This window comes from Salvelinus fontinalis, chromosome 23, assembly GCF_029448725.1.
Source record: "Salvelinus fontinalis isolate EN_2023a chromosome 23, ASM2944872v1, whole genome shotgun sequence".
NCBI lineage: Eukaryota > Metazoa > Chordata > Actinopteri > Salmoniformes > Salmonidae > Salvelinus > Salvelinus fontinalis.
In genome coordinates, this window is record NC_074687.1 from 6,867,282 (window position 1) to 6,880,990 (window position 13,709).

The window sequence follows — 13,709 nt, forward strand, 5'->3', positions numbered from 1 at the left end:
TGGGTGCGTGGGTTAGGAAGTGTTCTATTAGACTGGGTGTGTGGGTTAGGAAGTGTTCTATTAGACTGGGTGTGTGGGTTAGGAAGTGTTCTATTAGACTGGGAGCATGTGTTAGGAAGTGTTCTATTAGACTGGGTGCGTGGGTTAGGAAGTGTTCTATTAGACTGGGTGCGTGGGTTAGGAAGTGTTCTATTAGACTGGGTGCGTGGGAGCATGTGTTAGGAAGTGTTCTATTAGACTGGGTGCTTGGGTTAGGAAGTGTTCTATTAGAATGGGTGCGTGGGTTAGGAAGTGTTCTATTAGACTGGGTGCGTGGGAGCATGTGTTAGGAAGTGTTCTGTTAGACTGGGTGTGTGGGTTAGGAAGTGTTCTATTAGACTGGGTGCGTGGGTTAGGAAGTGTTCTATTAGACTGGGTGCGTGGGAGCATGTGTTAGGAAGTGTTCTATTAGACTTGGTGCGTGGGTTAGGAAGTGTTCTATTAGATTGGGTGCGTGGGTTAGGAAGTGTTCTATTAGACTGGGAGCATGTGTTAGGAAGTGTTCTATTAGACTGGGTGCGTGGGAGCATGTGTTAGGTAGTGTTCTATTAGACTGGGTGTGTGGGAACATGTGTTAGGAAGTGTTCTATTAGACTGGGTGCGTGGGTTAGGAAGTGTTCTATTAGACTTGGTGCATGGGAGCATGTGTTAGGAAGTGTTCTATTAGACTGGGTATGTTGGTTATGAAGTGTTCTATTAGACTGGGTGCATGGGAGCATGTGTTAGGAAGTGTTCTATTAGACTGGGTGCATGGGTTAGGAAGTGTTCTATTAGACTGGGTGCGTGGGTTAGGAAGTGTTCTATTAGACTGAGTGCGTGGGTTAGGAAGTGTTCTATTAGACTGGGTGTGTGTGTTAGGAAGTGTTCTATTAGACTCACTGTGTGGTTTAGGAAGTGTTCTATTGGACTGGGTGTGTGGGATTGGAAATGTTCTATTTGACTGGTTGCATGGGAGCATGTGTTAGGAAGTGTTCTATTAGACTGGGTATGTTGGTTACGAAGTGTTCTATTAGACTGGGTGCATGGGAGCATGTGCTAGGAAGTGTTCTATTAGACTTGGTGCATGTGTTAGGAAGTGTTCTATTAGACTGGGTGCGTGGGTTAGGAAGTGTTCTATTAGACTGAGTGCGTGGGTTAGGAAGTGTTCTATTAGACTCAGTGCGTGGGTTAGGAAGTGTTCTATTAGACTGGGTGCGTGGGTTAGGAAGTGTTCTATTAGACTGGGTGCGTGGGAACATGTTTTAGGAAGTGTTCTATTAGACTGGGTGCATGTGTTAGGAAGTGTTCTATTAGACTGGGTGCGTGGGTTAGGAAGTGTTCTATTAGACTGTGTGTGTGTTAGGAAGTGTTCTATTAAACTGAGTGTGTGGGTTAGGAAGTGTTCTATTAGACTGGGTGTGTGGGTTTGGAAATGTTCTATTAGACTGGGTGCATGGGTTAGGAAGTTTTCTATTAGACTGGTTGCGTGGGTTAGGAAGTGTTCTATTAGACTGGGTGTGTGGGTTAGGAAGTGTTCTATTAGACTGGGTGCGTGGGAGCATGTTTTAGGAAGTGTTCTATTAGACTGGGTGTGTGGGAGCATGTGTTAGGAAGTGTTCTATTAGACTGGGTGTGTGGGTTAGGAAGTGTTCTATTAGACTGGGTGTGTGGGTTAGGAAGTGTTCTATTAGACTGGATTTGTGGGTTTGGAAATGTTCTTTTAGACTGGGTGTGTGGGTTAGAAAGTGTTCTATTAGACTGGGTGTGTGGGTTTGGAAATGTTCTATTAGACTGGGTGCATGGGTTAGGAAGTGTTCTATTAGACTGGGTGCTTTGGAGCATGTGTTAGGAAGTGTTCTATTAGACTGGGTGTGTGGGTTAGGAAGTGTTCTATTAGACTGGGTGGGTGGGTTAGGAAGTGTTCTATTAGACTGGGTGCGTGGGTTAGGAAGTGTTCTATTAGACTGGGTGCACGTGTTAGGAAGTGTTCTATTAGACTGGGTGCGTGGGTTAGGAAGTGTTCTATTAGACTGGGTGCGTGGGTTAGGAAGTGTTCTATTAGACTGGGTGCATGGGTTAGGAAGTGTTCTATTAGACTGGGTGCGTGGGTTAGGAAGTGTTCTATTAGACTGGGTGTGTGGGTTAGGAAGTGTTCTATTAGACTGGGTGCGTGGGTTAGGAAGTGTTCTATTAGACTGGGTGCGTGGGTTAGGAAGTGTTCTATTAGACTGAGTGTGTGGGTTAGGAAGTGTTCTATTAGACTGGGTGCGTGGGTTAGGAAGTGTTCTATTAGACTTGGTGTGTGGGTTAGGAAGTGTTCTATTAGACTGGGTGCGTGGGTTAGGAAGTGTTCTATTAGACTGGGTGTGTGGGTTAGGAAGTGTTCTATTAGACTGGGTGCGTGGGTTAGGAAGTGTTCTATTAGACTGGGTGCGTGGGAGCATGACGTAGACTGGAGAGTTGTAGCACTTTGTAAGAATGAAGTTTTGTTAGAGGAATTTGTTTCCTATATGTAATGCCCCGGGGTGTCATGGATGAAAGGAGTCAAACGCAGGAGACAGAGAGTTCAGAGTAGCGTTCCAAATTTAATTCCCCACACGGGTGAAAACACGACGCTACTCTAAAACTAATGCTTCACCACAAACAAAGTGAGAAATACGAATAAACATAAACCAACGACCACGTATCCTGACACACAAGAATGTACAGACTGTACACACAACAATCCCGCACACCCTTCAGGCCGGGCTGCTGGGTAATAAAGCCCCACATATCACCCTAACCACAAACAGGTGTCAATAATCAACAAAAATGGAGGGGGAGGAAAAGTCAGTAGCAGCTAGTAGGCCGGTGACGACGACCGCTGAGTTCCACCCGAACAGGAAGGGGAGCCACCTTCGGTGGGAGTCGTTACAGTACCCCCCCCCCCCCCCTGAAGCGCGGCTCCCGCAGCGCGCCGACACCGGCCTCGAGGACGACCCGAACAGGAAGGGGAGCCACCTTCGGTGGGAGTCGTTCCACTATATGTTCGTTAACCAATTTAATTATAACCAAGCAAACACTCTGTCCGTTTCTAAGAATTTGTAAGATTCTTATTTGCATAAAATAGACCAAGACCAGTGTCCAAATTAATCAATAGCTTTATACTCGACAGAGCTCTACTCAAAATACCATGTACATTAGTTTATATATCACACATAGCGTCATAGAGTCCTAAAATGGCCCTCCTCCTCTCCGACAAGACAAAGCTGATTCCAAAGTCCATTCCAACACACTAACGCACATACATTACATACATTAATATTATATCTGGATTATCTCCTGAAGTCTCACCACACTTTATTACCACTTAGCTGACAGTTCCAGTCCCCCCCAGATACGGAAAACCTGGAGGGCTCTCGCTGTCTTTTCTTATCTCCACAGAGTTATAGCTGGGTCGGTTCAAACATAGGTTAACAAGTCTCTGCTTTCTTTCGACACATACATACATTCTTTTCTTCCACAATGGTTATCATTTTTAATTACTCCTTGTCCATGCTACATAAACTCTAATCCTAATGGTTAAGTTTCTGGGTAGAATTATTTAATCATTTGTCTTAAACCTTGATAAAATATCTTAACAAGTTTACACGTTAAACTGTCACTAAAGCTGCCAAGGGCATAAGTTATTACAGCTCCTATGTTACTCTCTCCCTCCCACCCACCCTGTTATCTCTCTCTCTCTCTCTCTCTCTCTCTCTCTCTCTCTCTCTCTCTCTCTCTCTCTCTCTCTCTCTCTCTCTCTCTCTCTCTCTCTCTCTCTCTCTCTCTCTCTCTCTCTCTCTCTCAATTTAAAGGGCTTTATTGGCATGGGAAACATATGTTTACATTGCCAAAGCAAGTGAAATAGATAATTAACAAAAGTGACGTAAGCTATCAAAATGTACAGTAAATAAACGTAAATATAGGTTGTATTTACAATGGAGTTTGTTCTTCACTGGTGGTCCTTTTCTTGTGGAAACAGGTCACAAATCTTGCTGCTGTGATGCACACTGTGGTATGTCACCCAATAGATATGGGAGTTTATCAACATTTGATTTGTTTTGGAATTCTTTGTGTGGTCTGTGTAATCTGAGGGAATTATGTGTCTCTAAGGAGGTTAGGAAGTGCAGCTCAGTTTCCACCTCATTTTGTGGGCAGTGTGCACATAACCTGTCTTTCCTTGAGAGCCAGGTCTGCCGTCGGTACATAGTCAAAGGTTTCCCTAATTTTGGGTTGGTCACAGTGGTCAGGTATTCTGCCACTGTGTACTCTCTGTTTAGGGCCAAATAGCATTCTAGTTTGCTCTGTTTTTTTGTTAATTCTTTCCAATGTGTCAAGTAATTATCGTTTTGTTTTCTCATGGTTCGGTCTAATTGTGTTGCTGTCCTGGGGCTCTGTGGGGTCTGTTTGTGTTTGTGAACAGAGCCCCAGGACCAGCTTGCTTAGGGGGGGGGGCTCTTCTCCAGGTTAATTTCTCTGTTGGTGATGGCTTTGTTATGGAAGGTTTGGGAATTGCTTCCTTTTAGGTGGTTGTAGAATTTAACTGCTCTTTTCTGGATTTTGATAATTAGCGGTTATCGGCCTAATTCTGCTCTGCATGCATTATTTGGTGTTTTACATTGTACACAGAGGATATTTTTTGCAGAATTCTGCATGCAGTCTCAATTTGGTGTTTGTCCCATTTTGTGAATTCTTGGTTGATGAGAGGACCCCAGACCCCACAACCATGAATTGCAATGGGTTCTATAATTGATTCAAGTATTTTTTGCCAGATCCTAATTGGTATGTCAAATTTTATGTTCCTTTTGATGGCATAGAAGTCCCTAGATGGAATTTGTATTCGTGCTCCTGGCAACTGGACCTTTTTTGGAACACCATTGTTTTTGTCTTACTGAGATTTACTGTCAGGGCACAGGTCTGACAGAAACTGTGCAGAAGATCTAGGTGCTGCTTTAGGCCCTCCTTGGTTGGTGAAAGAAGCACCAGATCATCAGCAAACAGTAGACATTGGACTTCAGATTCCATTAGGGGGAGGCTGGGTGCTGCAGACTGTTCTAATGCCCTTGTGAATTTGTTGATATATATGTTGGTTGAGGTTGGGGTTAAGCTGCCTCCCTGTCTCACCCCCCGGCGCTGTGGAAAGAAATCTGTCATACGGTAATTTGGTAAAAGCCAATTTGACATTTGCTTAGTACATTGTTTTCGCTGAGGAATTGTACAAGTCTGATGTTAATGATCATGCAAAGGATTTTCCCAAGGTTGCTGTTGACACATATCCCCCGGTAGTTATTGGGGTCAAATTTGTCTCCACTTTTGTGGATTGGGGTGATCAGTCCTTGGTTCCAAATATTGGGGAAGATGCCAGAGCTGAGGATGATGTTAAAGAGTTTAAGTATAGCCAATTGGAGTTTGTGGTTTGTATATTTTATCATTTCATTTCAACCCCACAGGCCTTTTTGGGTTGGAGGGTTTGTATTTTGTCCTGTAGTTCCTTCAATGTAATTGGAGAATCCAGTGGGTTCTGGTAGTCTTTAATAGTTGATTCTAAGATTTGTATTTGATCATGTATATGTTTTTGCTCTTTATTCTTTGTTATAGGGCCAAAAAGATTGGAGAAGTGGTTTATCCATACATCTCTGTTTTGGATAGATAACTCTTCCTGTTGTTGTTTGTTTAGAGTTTTTCAATTTTCCCAGAAGTGGTTAGTCTATGGATTCTTCAAATACATTCAGCTGATTTCTGATATGATGTTCCTTCTTTTTCTGTAATGTATTTCTGTATTATTTTAATGATTCACCACAGTGAAGGCTCAGGTTTTCTGGGTCTCTATGTTTTAGGTTGGATACGTTTCTCAATTTCTTTCTTAGGCTTTTGCATTCTTCATCAAACCATTTGTCATTGTTCATTTTCTTAGGTTGTCTGCTTGACATTTTTAGATTTGATAGGAAAGCTGAGAGGTCAAATATACTGTTTAGGTGTTTTACTGTCAAGTTTACACCTTCACTATTACAGGAAATTGTCTAGAAGGGATTTAATTTGTTGTTGCCTAATTGTTTTTTGGTATATTTCCACACTATTTTCCTTCCATCTGTAGCATTTCTTAATATTATTCAGTTCCTTTGGCTTTGATGCCTCATGATTGAGCATAGCTCTGTTCAAGTAGAGTGTGATTTTTCTGAGATCTGATAGGGGTGTCAGTGGACTGACTGTGAACGCTCTAAGATACTCTGGGTTGAGGTCAGTGATAAAATAGTCTACAGTACTACTGCCAAGAGATGAGCTATAGGTGTACCTACCATAGGAGTCCCCTCGAAGCCTACCATTGACTATGCACATACCCAGCGTCCGACAGAGCTGCAGGAGTTGTGACCCGTTTTTGTTGGTTATGTTGTCATAGTTGTGTCTAGGAGGTTATATGGGGGAGGGAATTCTGTGTCCCATTGTGTGCTGAGGGTGTCGGGTTCTTGTCCATTCACCACAGACTAGTACATGTCCCTGAGCCTGGAAATTGTTGATGGAGAAGCTGTCATCGTTAAAGTATGGGGATTCTAGTGGGGGGATATAGGTAGCACACAGGAGGACATTTTTCTCTGTTGAGATCATTTCCTTATTAATTTCTAGCCAGATGTAAAATGTTCCTGTTTTAACTAATTTAATAGAGTGGGTTAGGTCTGCTCTATAGCAAATTAGCATACCCCCTGAGTCTCTTCCCTGTTTCACACCTGGTGGTTTGGTGGATGGGACTACCAGCTCTCTGTAACCTAGAGGGCAACCAGTGGGTCCGTCTCCTTTATGCCATGTTCCATAGTGTCTAGTGTAGTTGTTGTGTGGTTTAGGCCCGGATCATTACAGTAGGTGTGAGCAGAGCATGTTGAGCATCTGATACATACCTCTTAGGGTGCAGGATGGGGCTTGTGTGGGTGTAACAGTGGGGGTTGGGCCTTTTGCTCTGCTCACGGCCTGGGCATATGTCCTGTCATGTTGAGGTCCTTGCCGCATGGGCGGGGGTCATGGGGTGGGCAGAAGGGGCATAGGTCTGATATGGGGGGGCCTATATAGGGTGTGGCCAGGGTTTGCTTGGGTTTTAGCTAGTTGTGGTGTGGCAGGTGATGCTGTGATCTGGGTGTAGGTCCTCTTGGCATGTGTTCTCTCGGTGCAGGTCCTTCAGGAGGGGGTCTTACAGGTTTGGGAGGGTGTCTCGCTGGTCTGGGTGGGGTGTCCTTTGCTCTGTTGCTCCTTTGTGAGGTGCTGGGGTTACGGTTGAGGGTGACGTCCTTCACTGTCCTGGCAAAAGTTGGGATTGCTGCCTTGTAGAGGTGGACCTGGTTGTAAAGGCTGTTAAAGTCCAGGGTGATGTGGTGGGCCAGGTAGACATTAGGTTTTGAGACACAGTCCTGGGAAATGCTTTCATTCACCCGCTGTATGGTGGCTGGGTGGAAGTATTTTTGTGGTAGCAGGGTGGAGATAACTACTTGTGCATTGGGGAAAGTGGAAGAAGCTTTTTCAGTCACTCCCTTGAGTGCTGTTGCCACCCTTTCCATCTGGGCCCTCAGGTCATTTGTGCCAATGTGAATTATGATGTGGCTGGGCGACTCTAGTCTGTCCTCTGACAACAGCTCCAGGGCATGCCTAGTGTTTGGCCACCAGAATTTAACCACTCTGTGTTTGTGAAAAAGTTTATCCTCTTGAATGTATTTGCCATTTCAGTCAATGAGGAACACAATCTCTGGCTTTTGTGTGTCCTCAGTGGATGTGGGGGGGTTGTCAGGAGGGCTATCAGGGGAGCTGACATGGGGGCTGTTAGGAGGGGGTGGGGTCTGTTGGGTTGGTGGGTCCTGTGTTGTCTATCCGATTGTGGTGTTGAGGTTGTGGTCCGGGTCTGAAGTGGGCTGTTCTGCTGGCTTCTCTGGGGGAGTGTCCTGCTCTCTGTTACACCTCAGCTTTCTGACCTCATCCTTCAGTACCGTGTGTGCCTCCATAAGTTCTCTCAACTCAGTCCATATAGCAGCCAGCTCTCAGACAGCCGTCCATCTCCACCTTCTGCCCTCCGGGTCTTGTTGAGGGGTTGTTGTTGTGCTGGTCTGTTTTGTGGGTTTGTTCTGTCTGGATTGTGTGGACTAGCTCTCTGACCTCCACCATGTCTCTCTCCAGCTCTGTGAATGTATCCCTCTCTCTCTCTATTTATTTATCTCTCTCTCCTCATACTCCTTTCTTCCTCACTCTTTCTTTCTTTCTCTCACTCTAGACCTCTCTTGATCTCTCTCTTACACTCACTCCCCTGTTCTTGTTCCTCTTCTACTCTTTCTCTTTCCTCTCTCTTCTCCCTTCCTCTCTTTCTCCCTTTCGCCACTCAACCACTTTTCTAATGTTCCACTGGTAGCAGCCGGCTGTTGTAGCAGCATATGGTGCTCTGTCACATGTTAGCATTTCATAACAACAACACCAATTAGTGTCATTAGGCATAGCTGTGAAATAACTGAAAATAACAGTCTTTATGTGTGGCTGTGGGGAGGGAATACCTTGTCACTTCCTCCTCTCATCTCTCTCTCTCTCCCTCTCTCCATCTCTCTCTCTCTCTCTGTAGATCGTAGTCGTTCTGAGGTGGACCTGTCTGTTCCTGGTTCTGCCAGTGATGAGGCCCTCAGTCTGAGGAGCCGCTCCGTTCCTGGGCTCAATGACACGGTACACACACACATCTCTTGTCCACCTCCACACACCACCCACACATCTTACCCCGGAATAAGTCAACATATTTTGTGTCCATCTCTATGGCAACATAACCATGATCTTTGATCCATACAGATAGAGCACAGTACAGTGGACTTCCTCTAAGCTATTAAAAACCCCAAACTACTTTTTAAGTGAGAATAGGCATTGGTCTGAAGCCAAAAAAATAAAGGAAATTCACAAGCACCACAATGCCTATTCCACCCATGTTCCACCAAGGTTTTCCAGCACACAGTTTTGACCTACTACAGTAGCTATGTTTGTATTGTACTAAGTGTAGGCAGGTTGCTTAGGATTCAAACCTTCTCAAACAGCCTAATTCATACTCTTCAGAGGGATAATGAACTTTACAGTATCCTGCTATTAAAATTATGTATACCGGTATTTTACCCTTTGTGCCCGTTGTGCAGCCCCCAGACTACATTTTACTTTTGCATGGCAATGCTGTCATTTGAGTCTGGTAAATTGATGCTAGCATGCACAACTGAGTGTAACGGCAGATTTCCTCCTCTTCGTCAGAAGAGGGATCGGACCAAAACGCAGAGTGGAAAGTGTGCATGTTTTATTCACAATAAACTGAACACTACACGAAACAAAATAACAAAAGATAATCTAACCGAACAACAGTCCCGTGTGGCACGAACACTGAAACGAAATACAAACACACACGTGAACCCCGGCTGCCTAAGTATGATTCTCAATTAGGGACAACGATTGACAGCTGCCTCTGATTGAGAATCATACCAGGCCGAACGCACAAAACCCCAACATAGAAAACAACACATAGACAACCCACCCAACTCACGCCCTGACCATACTAAATAAATACAAAACAAGAGAAAATAGGTCAGGAACGGGACACTGAGGTTCTGTTTAAATGTGCGTTATGGGTTCAACCATTTAGTAAATGAGGTTCATAACTAACTTAGTTTCTTAACAAAACATTTTTTTTTGTCTGCTATGGTTGGTGTGGTCTTGGTTATTCTTCGAGGAAACGGAGCGTAGCTAATGGCAGTGTTTGTTCTGTCTGAAAACAATCTCAAAAAAATGTTTCACAGCAAGAGAGGCGTTGCTACATTCATCCTTTCCCCATAATTTTATCGAGCGAATTAAGAAGGAATATCGGTTATTTTTAACGATGTAGGCTAAGAAGCAAAATTCGGTTTTCCATCAAAATAATGATTCTTGTGAGTTTAAGAATATGTGACAAGAGAAAAGATAAATCGCTCTTATTAAACTCTCCAGTTCATTTACCATCAATGGATGCCGATTTAACTTGTTTTGACTGCTATGATTAAGCAATAAGGCCAGAGAAGGTGTAATGTATGTATGTAATGTTCTTATGGCATAGCCCTTAACTGTGGTATATTGGCCATATACCACAAACCCCTGAGGTGCCTTATTGCTGTTATAAACTGGTTACTAACGTAATTAGAACAGTAAAAAGTATGTTTTTGTCATACCATGCTTTCAACCAATCAGCATTCACGGCTCAAACCACCCAGTTTATAATTGTAAATAAATCTTGTTTGCGCATGTGCATAACTATAGATAAATCCGACAGGAGAGTTTGAGTGATGAAAGTTGGACAGAGGATCTCAAAACCTCTGTGCAAGAAACACTTGGACGAACTTCAAAAAGCGAATGTTAGGCTATTTTTGGGCAATTGTGTCGTTTTTATGTGCCAGATGCTAACACTATAAACTGTTATAAATGGCCTATTTGCAAGACTGACTTGTTATTTCAATAGGCATAGGCCCCAAATCTGGGTTTATAATTGCAATTAAACTTTGCTATGCTAATTGCAGGTAGTCTATAGCCCAGGGGTACTCAACTAGTATTTGAGAAGATCCAGTGACACAAATGTCCTAGGTGGCAAAGGTCCGGATAGATATCGTCCTTTATCGGCGCTGTGGTACAGCGTAATAACAAAGCTTGTAGTCTACGACTTGGGAAACATTCTGTTACATAAAATGTAAATTAAATACATTAAATTAGACTAATAAGTACTATTAATTACTACTTCTTTTGAATGTAAGAATGTGCAACATTACATCAACATTGCTGAATTATGAAAGTGGTTGCATCATTGTCTATCTAAAAAGTCCACCATTATACATGGGCCTTGAATTAAACAATGTATTTTTTATCAAATAAAGTGCATGTTTTCTGGAGAACGAACGAGAGTTGAACAAAAATAAGAATCTGAACGCACAGAATGTCAATGTGGGCCGTGCAATATTCATGTAGAAGTCACTCTGGGCCTTGCCCTTGCATCAATGAAAGAAATGACACTTTCTGTCTACTGCCAATGGTTTGAACTTTGGCACAAATGGTGTGAGACCAACTCTGAGACATTAGTGCAGGTGTTCATTGGTAAACCTGGTGCGGTATTTGTTTTAAATAAAGTTGATTGTGGAGAAGGCTGTATTCCCAGCTGTATGTGGAGCCACACATTGTCAGGGTGTATAGTGCCCATTTCCTGAGAACAGGGACAGCAGCTGCAGGCACCATCTTTCCCCAGAAAGTGACAGGGTCACAGTCACCAGTCTGCTCCTTCAAAGACACATTTTCTTGCAGCTCAATCAACAATTTTATTGGGTGATGCAACGTCTACCCATCTGAAGATCTGTTTTGCTTCTTTTGACAACTTTGTCACTTTTGTGACTAAGAAAGGGTCCTGGATGAGCAGCAGCAGTTCTCTTCCAACAGTGAAGTCCTCAAAGCAAGCCTTGAAGTTATCCATCAGCTTCTAGATGAAATCAACATGATTGGGAACATCTTTGTCTCCCTGCGTTTGCACCAGACGATTGGGGAAGTGGACAAGTTCTCTCTGAAGATCATTCTTGAAAAGCTCCAATTTCTTCTGGAAAGCTCGGACTGCTGTTATCATATCACACACTGTGTTGTCCTGCAGCTTAACATTCAGTTGATTAAGGTGTGATGTAATGTCTGTCAAAAAGGCAACTGTTTCCATCTTTTCCTCATCTTCCAAAAACTCAGAAAACTGAGTTGCCTTGTCACTCTTTTGCTCTGATAAGAAAGCTTTGATTTCCTCCTGAATGGCCCAAAAGTGTTCCAAACCCTGCCTTTGCTGTGCCATCTGACATTGTTGTGCAGTAGTAAGTCATCAAAACTGGCATTGACCTCTGTCAGAATGCCTCGTGGCAGGTGGTGTTGTAGGGATGATGTTGCTCTCAAAAGGTTGATCAGTTTCGTCATCATTGTCATGACCTCAGAATACTATTTTCCCAGACTGGCACACAGGACAGATTGATGGATGATGCAGTGATACACTAACCAGAACAGCAATGGACAAGGCATATTTACATTAAGGAGAGGCATGCTTAGCCGAGTGATCATAAGGGTCCAGTGAGTAGTGAGGTTGGTTGGGGTCACGGAGATTCAGACAGCTAGCCGGGCCATGGGTAGCAAACTGGCAGAGGATGGAGGTCTGTTTTTAGCCACCTTGTGCGTTTCCATCAGTAGATTAGTGGGGTTCCGTGTGGTAGAGGGGACCAATCCAATTGGCAAAATAGATATAGTTATAGTGGCCCAAGAAAATTGTCCAATAGACCTATTCAGATAGCAGCCGATAAGACAGCTAACGATTAGCGGGCCGCAGATGGGCGTTCAGGTTACGTCACGACGGAGGGGCCAGTTGGATAACTCCCTCGGGCAGATAACGTCGGTAGTCCAGTCGTGAAGGCCCGGTGGGGCTCCGCATCGGCAGTAAAACGGGTCCGGATAGGTGATTGTAGCCCAGGAGTGGCTGATGGAACTCTTCAGCTGGCTAGCTCCGGAATAATTGATGTTTGCTCCGGGACCGACGTTAGTCAATAGTCACTCGGATAGCAGCTAGCTAGCTGCAAGATCCAGGTGTAAATGTCCAGAGCTTGCGGTAGAAATCCAGGGATATGGAGAGAAAATAGGTCCGGTATGCTCTGGTCTGAGTCGCGTTGTACAAAACTGGCCATAGCTTTTCGAGCTAAAGGATAGCTGATGATCGCCAACCGTGGTTAGCTGAATACTAACGTTAGCCAGTGAACTGGCTAGCTTCTGTTGTGGATTTCAGATTTGAGGTGAATAATACCTTCTTTTTTTGGGGGTGAGGCGGGTTGCAGGAGAGTGTTTTGAAGTTGAGTTTTTAGAAAAAAATATATATAAAAGATATGCGAAGAAAATATGTAAATATATATATACACGGGACACGGCAAGACGAGGACAAAGGACGTCTGACTGCTATGCCATCTTGGAAAGAAATATGACTTGTCTGATTAAATCCTGACCTGTCTGATTGAATTCGAAGTTGCCACAGAAAACTGTGTTTACACTGTATTGCCTTATTACTGTGAATCTACAGAGAGATTCCATTGGTTGATGTCTCTTTTGATGGTTTCTGTGTTCTCCAGGAGTTTGATGATAATGATAAAGACGAGGACATCGATGCTCTGATGTCGGCACACAGCAGGGCCGCCAGCCGACGCATGAGCTGCGCTGTATCTACGGTAATACCCTGCTGTATAGTAAACACAGACACACACAAACGCACACACACCCACATAATGGACACAAAGATGCATCTGCCATGCTCTGGCACACAAGAAGACAGACTTGCAGGCATGCTGCCACACACACACACAGCCCATAAAGAGGATTGATGAGAGAGTCATGGCTGTGTTGAAACCATTGTGTGAACAGTGTCAATAGCACCAGTGACCTCAGGGCTGAAGAACAGCAGGGCAGTGTCTCACACACACAGGACAGCTCACAGCACAGCTCACAGCACAGCTCACAGCACAGCTCACATATAGACATTTACTAGGAGCCAGGAAAATTTGCCTAAACTCACAGGTGTATATACTGTATATCATTTGTATGTGTGCTATGCTCTGGTAGAACCTGACTTAGAACAACATTTCTGTTTATTTTCTCACAACACT

At 43.9% G+C, this 13,709-nt stretch overlaps 1 protein-coding gene across 2 annotated transcripts in view; it reads left to right on the forward strand.

Moving 5' to 3' along the window:
• The window catches only part of sytl5 (synaptotagmin-like 5), a 119,893-nt gene that overhangs the window by 89,116 nt on the left and 17,068 nt on the right, over window positions 1–13,709 (forward strand). For both annotated transcript variants that reach the window (XM_055877751.1, XM_055877750.1), the window contains exons 8-9: window positions 8,624–8,721; window positions 13,179–13,274. In XM_055877751.1, coding sequence (XP_055733726.1) covers window positions 8,624–8,721; window positions 13,179–13,274 — 194 coding nt within the window. The remainder of the gene's footprint in view (window positions 1–8,623; window positions 8,722–13,178; window positions 13,275–13,709) is intronic.